Source organism: Macrotis lagotis, chromosome 7 (assembly GCF_037893015.1).
Source record: "Macrotis lagotis isolate mMagLag1 chromosome 7, bilby.v1.9.chrom.fasta, whole genome shotgun sequence".
Taxonomy (NCBI): domain Eukaryota; kingdom Metazoa; phylum Chordata; class Mammalia; order Peramelemorphia; family Peramelidae; genus Macrotis; species Macrotis lagotis.
The window spans coordinates 56996891-57016800 of record NC_133664.1 but is presented as its reverse complement, the minus strand read 5'-3'; the positions used below and the strand labels follow the sequence as shown (position 1 = coordinate 57016800).

The 19910-nt window shown below is 38.9% G+C and overlaps 2 protein-coding genes across 8 annotated transcripts in view; one reads left to right on the top strand and one right to left on the bottom strand.

The window, feature by feature from the left end:
- The window catches only part of NSUN6 (NOP2/Sun RNA methyltransferase 6), a 47150-nt gene extending 28823 nt beyond the window's left edge, over positions 1 to 18327 (top strand). For all 3 annotated transcript variants that reach the window (XM_074192950.1, XM_074192949.1, XM_074192951.1), the window contains 4 exons: positions 654 to 792; positions 3922 to 4070; positions 6730 to 6855; positions 8579 to 18327. In XM_074192950.1, the coding sequence (XP_074049051.1) occupies positions 654 to 792; positions 3922 to 4070; positions 6730 to 6855; positions 8579 to 8791 (627 nt within the window). In that variant the 3' untranslated portion in view covers positions 8792 to 18327. The remainder of the gene's footprint in view (positions 1 to 653; positions 793 to 3921; positions 4071 to 6729; positions 6856 to 8578) is intronic.
- Positions 3242 to 19910, bottom strand: part of CACNB2 (calcium voltage-gated channel auxiliary subunit beta 2) — a 416652-nt gene continuing 399983 nt past the window's right edge. For 4 of the 5 annotated variants that reach the window (XM_074192944.1, XM_074192947.1, XM_074192948.1 and 1 more), the window contains 4 exons: positions 17039 to 17190; positions 16392 to 16487; positions 15721 to 15906; positions 3244 to 15585 (listed from right to left, as the gene is read on the bottom strand). In XM_074192944.1, the coding sequence (XP_074049045.1) occupies positions 15097 to 15585; positions 15721 to 15906; positions 16392 to 16487; positions 17039 to 17190 (923 nt within the window). In that variant the 3' untranslated portion in view covers positions 3244 to 15096. Of the gene's footprint in view, positions 15586 to 15720; positions 15907 to 16391; positions 16488 to 17038; positions 17191 to 19910 lie in introns of all 5 variants that reach the window. The other variant, XM_074192945.1, reaches the window with a different exon arrangement.

Genomic DNA, 19910 nt, shown 5'->3' with positions numbered 1-19910 from the left:
ATTTTTTTTTTTTGCTTTTTTGCAAGGCAATTGGGGTTAAGTGGCTTGCCCAGGGTCACAAAGCTAGGCAATTATCAAGTGTCTGAGGTCAAATTTGAACTCAGGTCTTCCTGACTCCAGGGCCGGTACTCTATCCACTGCTCCACCTAGATGCCCAAGTTTAGGTTTTTTAAAAGAAACGTAAGGTACATTGTCATCAAACAAGGTAATGATTATTCTGATCACTTATGGAAGATGTGTTTCATCCCAAAGTTCCTTTTGACATTTTTGCAAGTACTATTATTTGGTTTTTATTGAGCTTTGATTAAAAGTAGCTTGGCATTATGTTTACTTTTGCAGTTTTATTCTGATTAAGGGATTTCCCCCCCTTAAAATCAAGCTATCTTTCAAATCATCTAAAAAAGATAAAGATACCCTTTTGACAAAAACATTTTATAAAAGAAAATCACTAAAATTATCATTTTTCATGTGTTTAGTACATTTCCTTACAATAATAATTTATGTAAAACTTATGCACTTATTTAATGAATTTATTCTTCAGATTAGGAGTGAGGGGAGAAAGACTATACTTTCTTAAGGATTTTCACGTAATGTGGGGTTTTTTTGCATATTGTTAAAAATTTTAATGATTCATTGGATTCATATTTCTGTAGGGTGAAGTAATAGCCCTGGACAAAATACCGAACAAAGTAGAAAAAATAAAGCAAAATGCTGCTTTATTACAATTGAACTGCATCAAGGCCTTCTGCTATAATGGGATAAAGGCACTTGGGAAGGTAGAGAATGGACAAGGTAAGGTTTTTATTTTAAAAACTGTATTTTAAATACTAATCAAACGTTTGCTATTTGTATTAAAATCATGTTAGCATTCCTAAGTCTTTTGAAACCCTGATGATGGAAACAGGGCACTTCAGCACAATGGATAGCTTTAATTTCTTTTCATTTCTTCATTCTCCCTTGTTCAGTAACATGCACTTGAACCCTTCAAATCTCCATCTCAAAGAGGCATTAATTTTTATTTAATTCCAGATATCATACAAACCTTCTGCTATTTATTTAAGTTTTTTGTTCATTTTAAGATCTCAGCTACATAGCTCATTTTTAATTATTTTTTTAAGTTCCTACATATTTTGCTTTAGACAATATTTTAATGTGATAGCCACTGTATGTGCTTTTAAAGAGTATCATAATTAGGATAGTATCGTACATGTCATTATGGGAATCTTTATAGATTTTATTTCATTTTTCATCTGTTTGTTGTCTTTCTAGTTTCTTCCCTAGTTAAAACAGTAATAAGATCATCTCTGAATCTAGGTCATTTAGCTCAATTCAGTCTTGTGCCTTGGAAAGGAATGAAGTATTTTCTTCTCCTATGACCTCACAAGGTGCTTGTCCTTGAGAGTTCTTATTTTGATCATTTTCTCTTCTTTCTTGAAAATATCCCTGAGGGCAGCTAGGTGGCGTAGTGGATAAAGCACCGGCCTTGGAGTCAGGAGTACCTGGGTTCGAATCCGGTCTCAGACACTTACTAATTACCTAGCTGTGTGGCCTTGGGCAAGCCACTTAACCCCATTTGCCTTGCAAGGAAAAAAAAGAAAAAAAAATATTCCTGAGTCATCTTGTCTGATCCCTTACCTTCTCTAGTCTCCTCTATGGAGAAGATGACCTAGGCTTCTAATCCTCTGTTGCTAATTGACTGCTGGATTTCACCACTTGACCATTTCATTGGCCCCTCATTTTTGATACATCCAGTACCGAAGTCCTCATCCTCTCCTTTTCCTTCCCACATCTCATCCATTGTCAAGCCTTTCTTTCCACCTCTGCTATGGCTCTTGCTTGCACTCTCTCATCCATTCTCTCTCTCTCTCTTTTTTTTAGGTTTTTGCAAGGCAGATGGGGTTAAGTGGCTTGCCCAAGGCCACACAGCTAGGTAATTATTAAGTGTCTGAGACCGGATTCGAACCCAGGTACTCCTGACTCCAAGGCCGGTGCTTTATCCACTACGCCACCTAGCCGCCCCTCTCTCATCCATTTTCATTGCATCTCCTTGGTACATCTGTCAGCTGGTGTCCAGCCCTCTGGGCACTCTTTTTGCTGCCACTAGTCTTCTTCCAAGCTTACTAGCATACCATCTAAATGTCAGTGAGGCTTTTCCTGGGCTCCCAAAGAGAGAGTTGAGATTGTGTGAGTTTGGTGTTCTGGAGCCCTGTCCTCTGCATAGAACCCACTTTTCTAGCCTTTTCTCGCACTGCAGCTATACACACACATACTCTCTCTCTCTCTCTCTCTCTCTCTCTCTCTCTCTCTCTCCAAGCCAGTCTGTGTTTGACCTTTCCTGTCCTTTCCTGCTTTTAGGTTGTGATCCATGGTCTCTGACCCCATATCCCCATATTTCTGATACCACTTTACAGGGTCTCCCCTGGTGCTTTTTTCTCACCATCCTTTCCTGGCTTGTTCTTAACTATGTTACTATTGACCTGTCTTTGTATTCCTGGTGGTTTCTGCACTGCCTTGCATAGAGTAAAGGTTTATAAACATTTGGTGATTGAAGTAGAGAATGGGTGACAATGAAAAAGAAAGCTGAGCTAAGAGTATTGATGTGTAAAGAACTAGTGTCAGCTGATCCTGAGGAGGCCTGTGCTGCCATGGGCAAGTCCTTTACCCTCTCTGGGCTCCCATTTCTCACCTAAAAGGAGAAGATGGAACTTGGCAGTCCTGCCAGCTCTAAACCTGTGAGTGTAAGGGTCTGGGACAAGACTAAGGAAAGAAAAAAGAATAACATCTACTATGTTATCCATTGTGATAGATGCTTTACAATTATTATCTCATTTATCTTTAGAACCCTCAAGGTAGGTAAGGAATGTTATGATCTCATATGATCCCAGAGGAAACTGAGGCAGGTAGAGGTGAAGGGACTTGCCCAGGGTCATACAATTAGTAAAGTGTCTCAGGCTGTATTTGAACTTGGGCCTTCATGACTCTGTCCCCACAATCTCGGTCCCAGCCAACCTGGCTGACAACATGTAAGCTGGCAGTCCTGCTGAGAGAGGGTGGTGAGCTGGCAGGAGGAGGAGCACAGAAAAAGTTTGAAATAGTCACGATAGCCATGCTGAAGAACTGGGGGACTCAAGACAGCCTGGCTCTGTTTCTCATGGATCTGTTTAAAGGGGAATAAGGGGGAGCAAGGGATGCCTGAATGAGCTGGAAGGCCTGCCAGGGACATTATGGGTCTCCTTGGAGGGGAGGGGAGGGGAGGGGACTTGGCTGACTCGGCTGACTCCCTGAAAGCCAGAAGAAAAGTGTTAGACTAGGAGTGATGGTGGTCTGGATCATCTGGTGAGACAAGGTAAACTCTGAGGAAAGGGATACCTGAGCAAACAGGGAGGTGGTAGGGGTCCGAGATCCAAAGCCTAGTGAGCGAATGGGACTAAAGGAGGTGATTGAACAGAGAAGCTCCCTTCCAAGGCAGCTCCATTGAGGACAAGACAGGACTTTTTTTTAGTGTATGACTGGAACGAAGGCTGTCCTGGCTGAGTGCAGTGACCACATCCTCAGAAACGGTCCCTGGTTTGTGCCAGACCAATTCTAGAGTTGCTCTGGAGTCGATTCTAGACTCTGGGAACTATGGACAGGGACTTGCTGGAGCTGGGCTGCAAGATGTCATTGTCCTAGACCTTCTTACACAATAAAGTGTCATCAGCACCCCTCACTACCCCCCAAGCACCAGTAGAGTCCTCAAATCTATGTAAAAGTGTAAACTAGTAGCAACATAGAACTTTTTGAGTGAAATGAAGAGCTTTTCTCTTTTATTGTTGCTCTCTTTTGTCTGCTTTTATTAAATGTCTTTTATGATATTTGTCATATGCCAGAGTTCATGGATGTCTATTCCAGATTTGTTAGGAAACATAATTCCAATTGCAGGGGGACCACCATTCTCACCTGAGTCCTTTGATCGAATTCTCGTTGATGCTCCCTGCAGCGGGATGGGACAGAGGCCAAACATGGCTTGTCCTTGGACCCTAAAGGAAGTGACATCTTACCAGCCCTTACAAAGGAAACTCTTTACTGTGGTAGGTACGAACCCTTCGGCTGTGTGTCTTTAGTCTGACATTGCCAAGAGGACTGTTGTTAGAGGACTGAGGAGAGGCCATGGAGTTCATTCCTTTAAATGTTGAATAAATTTTATTGTTATAATCAGTGAAACCTACACAGATTTTATTCTACTTCAGTCTATTGGGAAATAGGCTTCCACTAAAAATGACCAAGGCATTGCTAGAGAAACATAAAATTTACACCTTTTAACTATTATCCTGTAATAATAAACAGATTTCAGGTTGTCAGCTTGAAAAACCTGCTTTTATAGCTGTTTCTCAGTCCATAAAAATGGAATATGGTGAATTCATTGGTTTTCTTGGAATTTCTCTCTTGTCATGGATATGTACAAAGGTCAGAGTAGTAATAAGAAATAAGCTTTCCATTATGTTTTCCTTCTTGCTCAAGGGTTTTAGTTGAGTGGATCATTGAATAGAGTAGAGTTGAGAACTAGAAAGTTGCAAAAAGCTATGAGTAGTGAGGGAAGTATTGCCACTAAGCTTTACTTCTTAGATAAGGTATGATGCTGTCTTCAGGACTGCATGCAGTTTATTGACATGGAATTGTGGACAAAACAGGTACTGATTGAATAAGATTGGTGACTTGTTAGTGGTGAAGAAAACAGAACAATTATAAAAGCATGACAGTCAGGAGCCATTTTATTATTAGGATAAATAGTCCTCCCTAAATTAAACTCGTATCACCGTCCCCAAGATGATCAGTGTATATACCAATGAATGTCACTATTTATACTCTGTTTGATAAGGTAGGGAAGTTGATACTTTAGAGGAGAAGTGTTTACACATTCAACTTATTATACAGCTCCCAAGCCCTGAAAGGTACCATCCATTTTTTGTGTTGTTGCTTTATTCTTATTAATCCAGATAACTCAAAAATATTAACTACTATTATTACTTGTGTTTTCTACCCTTTCATCTTTTCTGCTCTCCAATTTTAAGAGAATTTAAAAAAAATATTTTTCTTGTATAATCCTCTGTCCTATCATCACTTCTTCCACACCTCTTTCCCCCTTTTTGGCTTTGGAATGACAACCACTCTTCTCTAGAAAGGTTTGAAATATAACACATTTTGTCTTTGTGAAGATAAATGATTGCAGTAAAGAGCACCCAGATGGTTGCCACTATAGCAGGGAAGGGACCAAGCTGATCTCTGATTTATTATATCTTCCCAGCTGTTTGTCATTTGTCTTGGTTTTGTTTCCCTGTGCACCATAAACTCTGTATTGAGATAAGATTATAGCATCTTCCTTGGTCTCAGATTCCTCAGACCTTAAATGGGAAAGGAAAGGATGTTTTAAAACATAAACTTCATCCTTATTTCCAAATGATCATTGGATTCCCGTCCTGCCCCCACATCTGTAGCTGCTAAAAGCAATCTTTATTTGAAAGTGGCACTTTTTAGTACTGGAGGATTTACTGAAATTTGTTGTGAATCTTGTTAGCAGTCAGCCCAGTCTGTTCCTTAGTAAAAGGGGGGGGGAGGCTTCAGAGACTAATGAAGCCAAGGGTGCCGACAAACTAGGACTTAAATATCCAAATCAGATAGCTTGTTTTCTTCTTTTTTTTCCCCTCAATTATTGAATTTTGTTCTAGCAGATCTTGTCTTATGGAATCATTGATTTTTTTTTTTTGTTTTGGTTGTTTTTTATTTTTTGAATCATTGATTTTTGTTTAGTCTGTTTAATTATCAGATTTTTAGAGTCAAGTTGACTGATATTTCTTGTATTTCTTTTCCTTCCAGTTCTCTTCTAAAACTTTTATTTCATTTTTGATATTTTGCTTCCTTTTTTTCTAGGTATTCATATAATCCCTGAAGGCAGTTAATTTTTCCTTGTGTGCTTGTAGTTGTTAAAGTTGTTGAAGGATCTTTAGCTTTGCAGTCATTTTTGGCACTGGTCAGTGTTTCCTTTTTGATTTCCTCATCTCCAGCTTAAGATCCTGAATTTGGGCTGCCAGGGCCAGGCTCTGTCCCTTGATATACTTTTGGGGAGGGTGGGCTTCATCCTGGATCATGTGGATCCCTGTACTCACCTGCTTTCCCCACCTATACCCTCTACCCCTGCTTCCTTATCTTTGAACCTCAGAGCTCAAGATGACAAGGAACCCAAGAGAACCAGGTGTGACTAGACTAAAGGGGGCTGAGGCTGGCTACTGCCTGGTGCCTGTCTGGTCTTCACTTGGGGGCTTGTAACTGCCTCTGCCCTCCTGCAGGCTTCCTATGGCCCTCGTGGTCTCTACTTATACTGGGATTGCTGGGGAGGGGGCTTCTCACTGATCCTTTGTTTCAGGTCTGTGGTAGAAGTCACTAAATGAGTGTCTCCTTGGAGTTCTTGATCCTGATTGTTTTGGGTAAACTTGAGGGGTTTGCTGGTGTCTGACATCTTGGACTGACATCTTGCAGGAAACACTGAGAACCTGGAACTCTAGCAGGGATAGAAGGGGATGGCTTCATAAGGAAGGGAGAAAATCCTTCTGGCAAACATACCGATTGGGTACAAAGAATTCTTTGAGGTCCCATTACGTGCTCTAATTACCTAGAATTTGACTTTGGGTGAGTACTTTATTCAGTCTGAGTTTTAAAAGTAAGGATTCCCTCCTGTGCCACTGTGTCCCGCAGGCAGTGAAGCTGCTGAAGCCGGGGGGGACACTGGTCTACAGTACCTGCACCATCACGCTGGCAGAGAATGAAGAGCAGGTCGCCTGGGCCCTCTCGACTTTTCCTGGTCTCCAGCTTCAGCCCCAGGTGAGGGGGAACCTAATCCTCATAGACCTAAGTTACAGGAGGAAGGATCATATTTTCAGGACTTTTTGTTATTGTTTTTGTTAGTCTGAGCCATTTTAGTGAAAGTCACAGAGCTGAGTTTTATTTCTGTTATGGGCTCAGAGGTTAATTATTACAGTCGTAGCTATTATTATTCAGTCAGTACCTTGAATATTTTCTAAGAGGCTTTTTAGTTTTTTTGCCCTTCTCTAAAGTGTTTTATTCCTCTTGGAAAAACACGGTGTCTGGGCTTCCTGTGTCAAGTCAGAACTGATCAGACTATCACTCTGTGGTATAAGAAGAGCTCTAGCCAAGGAGGAATAACAGGTGAGAAGTCTAAGAGTTGTATAGCTTATTCTATAAATTTTTACAAATTTGCCTAGATTGAACCTAAAGCAGTATGCATTTCAGAAAACAGTTTTAATCTGACATCTTGTATGAATATAGTTTTATCTGGTGATATTTGGCATTAAGTTGGATTCTGGAAGAAAACTCTTATTATTCCAAACACAATAAGTATGAAAAATTCACTTCTGTTCCTTTTTAGGGAACTTAGAATGAATAAGGTGAGGGAAGAAACATTTTTATAGCTGCTGACAGGTGGAGGAGGTGCACCAAGTGCTCTACTAAGAACTCTCCCTCTCAGCTAGTGTCTGTCTGAGGTCAGATTTGAACTGGGTTCTTCCTGACTTCAGACCCACCACTTCATCCTCTTTCCCACCAGTGGATAATAAACTCTGATAATAAATACACTTAAGCAGAGTAGGCACCAAGACAGTGAGGGGCTAGCACATCTTTGGAGTAACATCATAGGAATCTTCAAAACACCTTTTATATATAAATGGTATTTTCTGTAGTTGGTTGTTTATAGTGGAAAGTGCTTTGGACTTGGAGTCACAAACCCCAGTTCTACTTCTTGCTGATTGTTTTGCTTTGGGGAAATTGCTTATCTTCTCTCATACTTACATACTAACTGCCTCAAAGAAAGGAGTGTTCTGAGATACAGAGACAGAAATTTAGACCTGGAAGAGATCTTAGAGATCAACTGGTCTCAAACTGTCACTTTACTGGTAAAAATAATCTGTTAAGTGCTTTGCAACTAAAAAGCGATAAATATATTATTGTTTTCCCAGTTAGCCTCAAGTAAATAACTTTTCCTGAAATGTCTTTTATGAACGCATCCATATCATAATGTGCCCTGAGAAAAATGATTTTTGGGCTAAGAATTTGCAGTAATAGTAGCAAAGATTGCTCTCAGGATTATATAATCTTTTGTCCCAATTAGATGGTGTCTCAATTGATACATTTCATCTTGATAAGTTTTTATGTTTCCTGAGACACAATAATGTTTTCTCATTGCTTTTTGAGATTCGGATAAAGTGTTATATCTTATGATAAACATGTAAGGGAGAATGGGTCTTGCTACTTCTGATCTATTGTTCTTGTCGCAATTTGCTACCTCCAAAATCAAAGGACTTCATTCTGCTTGGTTAAGCATTTGGTAATCTTAAAAGCACAATGTAAATAAATGACAGTGGGAGCAGATATTGTGATTAAAAGAAATATTCTGGTTAAGGTCATCATCGGAGTTTAGCCTTTTAAGTTGACTTCATGTACTTATGTAAGTTAACACGTACATGTATCAGTTGCAGAGAAATAAGAAACCAGACTTTGGTAATAGTTCTTGATGACTTTCTACCAACAGGAGCCACATATTGGAGGAGAAGGAATGGTAGGAGCAGGTCTATCACTTGACCAATTGAGGAAGCTGCAGCGATTTGATCCATCTATTCTTCCATTAAAGGACACTGACATAACCTCTATTAGAGACACCAGGAGAGAAGACATGATTTCATTGGCAAATAAGGACTGTATAGGGTTTTTTATTGCAAAATTTGTAAAATGTGAAAGTGTTTAGGACAAGAATTCAGAAGTCAATATCGTTGCTGCAGTATTGGCAGCCCAACATACTGCTATGGAAGCAGGAAATCTGCTAGGTTTTGGTGGTGGTGTTGTTGTTGTTGTTGTTTTTGCAAAGGCAGTGGGGTTAAGTGGCTTGCCCAAGGCCACACAGCTAGGGAATTGTTAAGTGTCTGAGACCAGATTTGAACCCAGGTCCTCCTGACTCCAGGGCCGCTGGTGCTCTATCCACTGAGCCACCTAGCCGCCCCCTAGTTTTTCTTTTAAGAATCAAGAGTTGGGGAAGTAAAATAGGTTTTTCAAAATACCCTTTTGTATTTCTTTTGGGATTAATATAGCTTTTCAGCAAGACACAATTACTCTTCTGTCAAAAAATTTTGTGATTTTATACTGCTTTAGGGATATATGTGCCTGCCACAGGTATTACCAGTTGGTAGTAGGTCCATTCAGAATCCAACTTGAGAACGGATTCCCTATAGATGGTGAAGTCCTTAAGATGCTCCTGTGTGTAGATTATGTTCTGATTGCATCAAATCCTGGAACAATGTAGATTTTTCTAAATGAGAATAATAATTGTTCTAAAGTGTTTGCTCTAATCACACCGGAAAACCAAAGCAAATGATAGTTGTTTCTTGTCTAGACTACATCCAAATGAGTGGACAATATATATGGAACTAAATACTGAAACCAAACAGTGAGTTAGGTTGTTTTAGGAAAACTGCAGAGTTCTTTCTGTCATCCTGATGCAATGCTCTGAAACAAGGTCCATCTTTTTAAGACCAGTATTCTTCTGGTGTTATATGACTGAGATAACAAACTCCAAAAATAAATCAGTATTGACGATCACCTAAATGGCAGTCAAAAGACAAATGGTGGGTATGGACAGGCTGCAACACATTACTCACAAAGCATCCAAAGGGTCAGTTTATAGAAGTGCATGATCAAAAACGATCAGTTGGCTACTAGGGGGAGAAAAGGCTAACCAGAGATCAGACTGCATCAATAGCCTCCTCCATAGAGAGCCAAGAACATGATGCCAAGGACATTGGAGGTAGACCTCCCCTTTGCCCACAATGAATCGGCCTGAATGAATGGTTTCCATTCTGCATCTTTGAAGGAAGGAAACAAAGCATTTAAGCACCTGCTGGGTGCAGGCATTGTTCTAAGGAAGCACTTTACAGATATCTCATTTGTTCCTCACAACTCTGGGAGACCAGGGCTATTATATTATAACCCTATTTTAAAACAGAGGTGGACCAAAGTTAACTTGCCCAAGGTCACATAGCTAGTAAGGATCTGAGGCCAAACACTTTGTCCCTAGCTGCCTGTCTTTGGAAAGATACGTCCATTGAAATGATTATATTTTTTTCCTTTTACTGATCTTAGAATTCATTAGAAGGCATTTGAAAAACTCAGGAAACAGCATATACCTTATTCATAATATTTGTGTTACAAAATAGAAGGGCATTATGAATCTTTTTGCATCATCTTTAGGACAGAAACTGCTTTTCACTACTTAGGGTATAGCTGAGCATTTTGACAGTTGTCACCAGAATTGAGTTTTATATAAATACTGACATTGCAGACTACATGGTCTTAGTAAATAGTAAACTGTCCTTGTTAGCCTTGAGGGTTGTTTTGTGTGTAGTGATAATTATCTAAGTTAACTCAAAAACTATTGCCAGATGTTTGAAAGCATCTATGTAGGCCTAAGGTGGTCTACACCAAGCTTAAGATGTGCCAGTGATTAGGAAAAGGATACTAAGTTGGCCACGGTTCTAGATTTCCTTTAGTTCTTATAGGAGATAAAAATTTCTTGTAGCTTTTTAAAAATCATTTGGTATAATAAGTGACCAATACTCCTTTTAGAAGTTATTTTCATTTCTAAGACTTAGCTTGCTTCCCCTATTTGTAGGATTGAGAGGGTTAATGCAGTCATTTAAACAACTGATGGTTCAATCCCTGTCCATATTTTAAATTTTCCGTGGCTATTATCCCTATCTTCGGCAGAATCTCAAATCACTATTTGCATTTGGGAGGTAGGGGGAGTGGTGACTGATAATGATAAACACACAGTTTTTACAAGAGATGAGAAAAAGATCAGCAGAATGTGACTGAAAATCCCAAGGATATTTTAAAAGTAACTTTTTCTGGGAGAGAAAAAGAAATTTGCAGTGGGTTTCCTTTACAAAAGCTAAAGAATAAATTGAAGGAAAAGTTTAAAAAATACTCAGTAAACTCAAAAGGCAAAGTTCAAACAAAAGTAGTATCAACTGAAAATAACCCATAAAAGAAGAAAATAAATATCTTGAAAAATGTGAAAATAGAACTTTTTAAAGGAACTGACAAAATACAATTTGTATTGGTATAATTTGTATGTAAATTCAGTAGAATTTATAGACGGCGTTGACTTTGGATATGCTACAAAACTGACAGCACGATTAATGACAGATACTTTTTATATCTTTTCTCCCAAACTTTTAACAGATTTTAGCTTAAATAGTGTTGAAAAGAAAGTAAATGGAAAGTGATCATTTAGCAAGGGGAAATAATCTGCTTTCGATGGAGCATAACTTCATTTTACTCGACCCTTCAACAATTTAGTGGAAATAAAAGTTGTAATTTTCAATTAACTTGTATTATCAAGTGATGGGAGGTAGCACCAGTGGGGGAGAACAATTAATCAAGATGGTTTGTTCTTTAAAAATATAACAAAATTCAAAATGATTTGTTTCATATCGAAGAATTTTAGCACACAAGCAGAAAGAAGAAAACAATGAAATGAAGAGAAATTGAGTAAATTCCCATGTGTCAGAATTGTTGGTGCTTTTTAAGCAAGGCACTTACCTTGCTCAGGTGAAATCTGCCTCGAACAGCCTCATGATGGGCTCATGGCATGGAGGGAAGGAAGTGAATTCTGTATTCCTCTCATTCCACATGCTTTGGGCTCCCCCCCCCCCAAAAAAAGCATACTACACAAGTTGACACAATGCATTTCTTACTAAAATAATTAGTTCTGAAACCAATTAATACTGGTACTACTAATTAACAGTGCAGAAGCCAGCTCTTTATTTGTTTCATATGGATGATTTTCAACCAGGATTATTGAAGAACAGTTCTGGGTAGCTGCTGACAAGTGAACGTCTCTCAACAGGAATGCGGAGCAAACCATGTTCCAAAGGTGGTGACATCCCAAAGTACAGCATGTCTAAAACTAGTCCCTGTGTTTAGCAGCACCTTTTGCAACACTAAATGAAATTAGCAATGGAGAAGGAGCATAGAAAGGAAGGAAGGAAAGATGGAAATCAATAGGACGAGAATACAGAAAACCATTCCCAGCATTTCTCAAGATTAACTACCAAACTGTGGTGCTGCAATGGAGTGAGCCAATGACAAAGGAGCTCATGTGAAAAGAGCACATCTTTGTATTCCACAGATCAGTTAAGCCCCATCATCATATCAGGGATTACTTTAATAACTTTGTCGCTGTTCACATTTGTACCGACTGGGTCATTTTTTCATGTATAACAGCTCCAAGATCTGCAACCCTGCAAAGTGATCTGTAAGTATGACAAATTGTAGTAAAACCTTATCTAAAGGTGTGAGAAATGTAAAAAAAAAAAAGGAGCCTTAAGATAAATAAGGTGGAATTCCATAATGCTTAGGAAGGGAGAATAAGCTGGTGGAGGCAGTCTGGACTATCAGTCACATTTTAAGAATATAAATGATTCAGAGCCAGCAAGCTGGCCAACATGATAGAGGGATGAATAGCATACAGCCGTCTATTTTAGCGAAGACACTTTTTAAAGCAAGGTTATTGGAATGAAGTTCTCACTGATGCAACAAGATTTCAGCATGTCCATTATAGCCACTGTTGGTACGGTACAAATAAATAAATCAGTTTTAACAATGCAAGAGATCTAATTACTGAGCAGTATTTATCTATATTATATACAAAAGTGTCTCATCCTGAAGAGAAAAGAAAAAGATTCAGGAAATAGGTTGATAAAGCACTCTATGTTTTGGTAACTTCATCTCAAACTATAATTTTTTTTCCTCCAAAATGGGGAAGTTAGATTATGGGAGAGAAGAACAAACCAAATTCATAATTTTAATTTAAAGGTTAAAATTACTGCCTAGAGACTGAAATAAAGGCTTTTGAAAAATGGAATTTTGTAGTTTGGTTTTTTTTTGTATGTGTATATGTGTGACAAATATGTGTGTATATATACACACACACACATTTTAGGTTTTTTGCAAGGCAGTGGGGTTAAGTGGCTTGCCCAAGGCCACACAGCTAGGTAATTAAGTGTCTGAGGCCAGATTTGACCCCAGGTACTCCTGACTGCAGGGCCAGTGGCTCTATCCACTGTGCCACCTAGCCACCCCAACAAATGTATATTATTTGAAGTCAGACAATTATATTTCCATTGTTTTTCCAAGATAAACTTTAAGTGCTAAAAACTCAAGACACCTAATAATAACAATACCCATCCAATGATGTCCAGATAACGTGCACTTAGAGATATCTATATTATTTGTCATAAAACTATTAGCAACATTTTCAGTCATTTACAGCAGAATAACTGAAGGCAAGAGATACAGTCTTCTAGGCATTCTTCTTCAAAGCAGATGTCTAATGAAGAAAAATAACCCCACATTTTACTAGTGGTTCAGATCAACTCATGGTGACCTGGTTAATTCTAAACAGAGACTTTGGTTCCAAGAATCACTTTCTAGGTTCCTGATAAAGACCAATATTGTTTGATTTGGAAAGACACAGGAGGGAAGGTTAGAGGGGTAGGAACCACAGGTGACAAGAACTGATGGGAGTAATTGGCAAGTGTAGAAATGAGGTGGGAGAAACTACAAAAATTTATTTTCCCACAAAATAATTCCACAAGCTGTGTAAACTTTTCTTCCTAAAACAAATACTATAAAACACAAAGATTGTACCATTTCCAGTGAAACACTCACAGTAACAAGTGCCTGTGTTTACTCTCTGGGAGTCTCACAAAAAGAGCCAGCAGATGATGCTTTCCCATTTACCTTTGGCAGCAAACTTCCTCAGATTCCCTGACTGCACATTGGATTATTAAAGTAACAGAGCACAACAAAATAGAAATCCAATTGCGCAGAATTTTAAGTATCAGTCTCTATTTTTTCTTCAACAGACTCTTTTTTTTTTGCTTTCAGAGTTATCATGTCACCCTCTCACACTCACTGTAACACATACACACACATAACACACACACACACACACACACACACACACACCTGCATGCAAAGATTTCTGGCTCATATGCTCCAGTGCTATGACTCTAACAGACACCTAATACTAAGAATGTGTTTGTTACAATCAGTGTGAATCCTATGGATTACAATAATTTCTAGAGTTTGGTTACCTTTACCATACCTTATGGTCAAAATGATAAGCTTATAAGGATGGCATGGCATTCTTGAATTAAACCTTTCTTTATCTCAAGCAATCCCATATTTACAATATGTACAGGAGACTTTCTATTATAGAGGGAAGATTATCAAGACTGAATGGTGTTACAAATTTCCTGAATTGAGGGTATTTCCAGTCCCTGTAATTCAAAAGCAAATCTGCTGACTTGGCATTAGGACTCGTAAAATAGCGTGATCAAACTGATAGAATAAGAAGGTGTTTACAGAAAGAACATTTACAAACTGTATATTTACAGTACACAGTACCAGTACATAGAAAATAGATTCTCACTTTATGATCCCCTTTATGTAAGGCAAGACTGGATCTGTCCCCCAAATTTAGTCAACCAGAGGTACAAGCAACAGATAGTGGTCCTGAAATGAATATGCAAACTGGGAGAAGATATGATTTTGTTTGTTGTCTAGGCTGACTCTGGCTTGCTGAATACACAGGAGATTATTACACATCAACTCTAGCTTGTTTAAAACACTAACACCACCTGAAGATGGCAACAGATATTGTTCAAGGGGCAGCTACCAAAAACAGCTTTGTAAAAAGTCAAGTACAACACCAGAAGCCTGCAACTGTACCAGGTGTGTCAATAGAGCACTTCCAAAAATAATAATAAAAAAGTAGGTGAATATTCTATCTCGGACTATTGCTCTGCAAGTACCAGCAATACAAACTGTACAAGACGGAGGGATACCATTTGCTTTGTGATGGAAAACCAAAATATGTTGTGAGGTTTGGGGGTTTTTTTTTGGGGGGGGGGAGTGATGGTGGTGGTTGTGGGGAGTGGATGTTATACAAGACTTCTAGGAAACCAACAAAATTGCCTCAAAAGACTCCGGTCACTGTCGGATATAAATATCCCTGTTCCACTCCCCAGCCTCATTCCGTTTTTTGGATATCACTTCTCCATCCTTGTCACAGTATCGATCTTTTGATTTATGTCGGCTGCGTTGCTTGTGGCATTCATTGTGGTCCTGGTCTCTGTCAGCTTCCCTCAACCGGTGCCGAGATTCCCTGTGTCTGTGGTCACTGTTCCCGTGCCCGTCATCCCTGTGGTTGTGATCTCGGTGAGGGCCATAGTGGTCTCCATGCTCATGGGAGTAATCTTCCTTTGGCTCAACATAGGCCGAGTCTCGACTGTCTTGGGTTTCTGAGTCAAATGTCTCTTGCCTGGAGAGGCCTCGGCCCAGGCCACTACGATGGTTGTGCGGGTGGTGCTGGGCTGAAGAGGAGGAACGATGTTGGGATTTCCTGACCACAGGCTCCTCTTCAGCTTGGGAAGCAGAGCGGGTGGGAGCAGAATAGTCATTCCTCTGGTCTTGAGAACCCTGGGTACCGTCAGAAGAGGAAGGAAAGATTAGTGAACATGAAAATATGAAGAGGGTTGTTCCCTCTTATGGATGAAGAAACAAACTCAGATGTTAAGTAACCCAAAGAAGAAGGAGAAGGAGAAAATCTCCCACCTGTGAATTGGAGGCTGGGGTGGAGCTGATAGGAAGAGATGCTGTGGCTAGTGTCCGACTAAGGAGAGGGTTGGGTGGATTGCTGCTAGGAGGATGCGTGGCCTTCCAGTATGCCTCCATGTAGTCAGCAAGGTGTTCACAGGCATCTTCAAGCTGGTTTTCATCTAGGATCACATCAAATAATTCCTAAAAAGGGAAAAACATTTAAGATCCCACTTCAGTCAGGTTAAAAGTATAATAAAAGGGCAAATAACCAAACCAAAACCCCATGAGTTCTACAAGGATAAATTCTGTCTTCCTGGCATTCCACCTGCTTTATAGACTATGTTTTCCCTCTTCTCTCTGATTTCTTTTTCCAGTAGTTTCCATGCTTTCAATACCTTCCACTTAAAGACTGCCTTCTGTCTAAAGATATCTTACAGACCCTAATGTCATTTCTAAAGAAAGAATAGAAGTTCCCTGAGGGCAGGGACTATTTCCATGCAAATTGATATTTGATCTTCCCTAGCATGGTGTGTATAGTTCTTATAGGACTTGTAAAGGGTTCTTGGAGTCACTGGTCATGTTTCCCTTCTATGTTCTATATCCAGTCTGTAGTTTTGGAGCCTGATCAGGTCTTGTCTTCTGCACAAGCTTCTATATAGAAGAGAATAACTGAAGAGATAACTCACTGGTGGACACTGGGCCAGTTTATCGGCTGCCACCATCTGGACATTGAGGTGTTTTGCTTGAGATTTTCCTCGAGATTTTATTAGCCTTTGCAAAACCTGCAAGAAACATAATTACAAGGTGATTCAAGGTAAGAGGTTCCCAAGAGGGCAAACTTGACAAAGCATTAAAAATGACCACAATTCTCTTGGGGCAAGATGGAGTGGGAAGCAAGGTGCTTCAGAAGCAAAGCACTTTGCTTATAATGGACTGAACCATCATTTCAATGAAGCGTTGAAATTCCAACTGTAAAGACTACATATTTGCAGAAATCTCAATTAGGGGTTCCATAATCCACATCTAATGTCCGATTCCCTCGGAGTTCCATCATTTTTCAAGACTCAGAAGTGGTACTCATGTTTTGTTCATTTTGATCTCCAAAACTTGCTTGAGATGATAGTTATTTATTGCTAGACATTTTCTGGACAGAGGAGTGGAATAACGGAGGTACACAATTCATCAATGGTTATTGACATCTAATGGAAGCCATGTATTTCTTTAGAATCATGGCCCCAATTTCAAAGAAAGTGTGCTGCATTAGGAGATAAGAACATAAATCATATTCTGGGGAAAGGCAAGTTAGGGAATAAACATCAGCAACTCTATTTACCTTAGGAGAAGAAATCTTTACATAGACAATAATTGGTGCCAGAGAGGTTTTACTGAGCTGGGCTGGATGATTGATGGTGTCTGCATCCAGGACAACCAACTGCAAAGTCCTTGCCAGTTCAAATATTCTTTCAATCTCACTCTGAACTTCAGCTGTAAAGGGAAACAGGGTTCAATTATTTCAGGTGCAGTCTATTAAGAAAAATTAGGTTAAAGTAAAGTAAATGATGTGCTGTTTCTCCCATGGTAGAATACATTGAAGCTGACAATGAACTGCTGTAATCAGAGACATGATAGTGGGTAAAAAGGTTCCTTTGAAGGAGCTATTTCCCCCAAAGCATGTGCTGAATTGAGAGAATATTCTTTCAAGCCAAACAACTGATTGGAAGAGGAAAAGTAGACTTCAAAGGGCCACTAGATTTTCATAAGAAACATATTTCCTTGGCTCTCTCTCTGTTTTCATTTACATTTTCAGTAGAAAGCTCAGCTGATGATATAATTTCATAAAAATATAGAAAGGTAATATTAGAGACAGACCTCCTTTTTCTCTACAGGCTACATCTTTGGCCACAGCTACCATCTAGAACTTGTTTCCCTAACTCCTTTGGTTATATACTGGTATATTATAGTAAAGATTATAATGAAAATGCAGCCCTCATGACCCAGAAAAAAATGAGAAGGCTAATGATGATAGTTTCTTCCTAGAACACCTAGTGAGTTTATAGTTTCCAGGACCAGAGAAAAAGCCCACAACTTTCACATTTCCAAGCAAAGACACCACCATAGCAACCCAACCTGCCCAGTTCCCAGAAACTGACAATCAAAGCCTGTTGGCAAAAAAAGGGGGGGGGGGGAGGAAATTTGTCTAGCCTCCCTTTCCTATCTCTAAATTCATCAAAACCTAGAATGCAGCAAACAAATCTCAATGTCCACAGAGGGGCTTCCCTCATTTTTATCCTGTGTTTAAAAAACAAATATTTTCAGATAAGTTTTTGCTATCGTTTTAAAATATCATTTGCATTTCACCATTTAAAGATTTTTCCATACCCCTTTACAGAGAACCATTCTTCATAATAATGAGGAGGAAGAAAAAAATCAGTTCGACAAAACCAACACATGGCAAAAGTCTGAAATCATAATTAGATACATTATCTTTAAATTGGGCCCACATGCCTAGCCCTGGGACAGAGCTTCTTAAGGGTAATCTTAACTAATATCCATTCTGGAACAACCTCAGAAAAGGTAAGTTAGTTACTGCCTAAAGAGAAGGACATGTGGATTACTATTAAATGTGACTATATATATATATATATATATATATATATATATGTATAAGTCACTTCTAAAATACAGATGAAAGCTTCTTGAGACCCACCATTACAGTGACATGGTGATTAATCTTATAACAATCATTCTAAGGCATTATGGTTTTACTCAACAACTCTTGGTTAAGGTTTAGTGTCTGTGATTCATTTTAAAAGCTCTTTCTCTGATCCCTCTCTTAAAATGTATTTGTGTTCTATGGGGTACTCATTTATTCTCTTTATTTCCAAGTTGGAGTATAAATTCAATTTTTTTGTTTTTAAACGGCAGCAGGCAAGTGAGAAGTTCATTGTGATTCGTTATAAGCTTGAACAGAATCTATTCAAGTGGAACAAACTTCAGTAATGGGCTTAGGGATGGGCAACTATGGCAGGTAATTAAAAAAACCCTTTATAATATATGAAAACCTCTACTAAGGCAAGGGTTCTTAACTTTGTATCAGATATATCTCTTCTGCATTGTGGCAAAAACCTATATACACTTCTTAGAATAATTTTTTAAATGCATAAAATATATAGGATGAGAAAAAAATCCATTATTGAAATAGTTGTTAAAAAGAAACAAGTTCATAGATTCTTGGTTAATACCCTTTATAGGATTTCATAGTGTGCATTAATAGAGCAAGCACACATATCTGGTGAGGGAATCTGGGGAAATGACTAGCCCAGGGTCACACAGCTAATCAGTATCAAATGTCTGAGACTGGATTTGAACTCTGGGCCTCGACTACGGGGCTGATACTCTATCTACTGTACCACTTAGCTGTCCCAGAAAGCACTTATATTGATGCAATGATGGTAATAAAATCTTTTAAAGAAATTTGAAAATACTTTAAGATTTATATCATATCTATTTCTTTGCTCTGGGATTTATAGCAATATTTATCTGACCTGTATTAATCAATTGTGTATGTTAATATCCCCTATTAAAAAAAGCTAGAGTACACACACACACACACACACACACACACACACACTCTCCCCAAGCATACTTTTTCATGCAAAAAGTGAGTTTATTTGGAGATGACCCCATAAGAGTTCTAAGTCATTAAAAGTTAGCATCTCAAAACCTGTTCTGTCTTCTCACCTCTGCCTCTTATGAACACATTTTTTTTCTTCCAAAACTCATCTTAAGAATCTCCTAGGGGGAAGCTAGGTGGTGCAGTGGATAGAGCACTGGCCCTGGAGTCAGGAGTACCTGAGTTCAAATCTGGTCTCAGACACTTAATAATTCCCTAGCTGTGTGGCCTTGGGCAAACCACTTAACCCCATTGCCTTGCAAAAACAAAACAAAACAAAAGAATCTCCTAAAAAAAATTAAAAAATCTCCTAGTCCTACCAGCTGCTAGTGCCTTCAACTCTCATATTATCTAACATACCCTCTGATGCATTTTATCTGCAACTATTTTTATTCATGTGGTATGTGCCTGTTCCATTAGAATGTCAGAGCATTTGGGGACTAGTTTAGCCTTTTCTTTGTGTCTTCCATAGTGTCTAATAAATGCTTGGTGATTGAGTGTCTCTGGATTTATTGTTTGCGTGAAGAAGAAT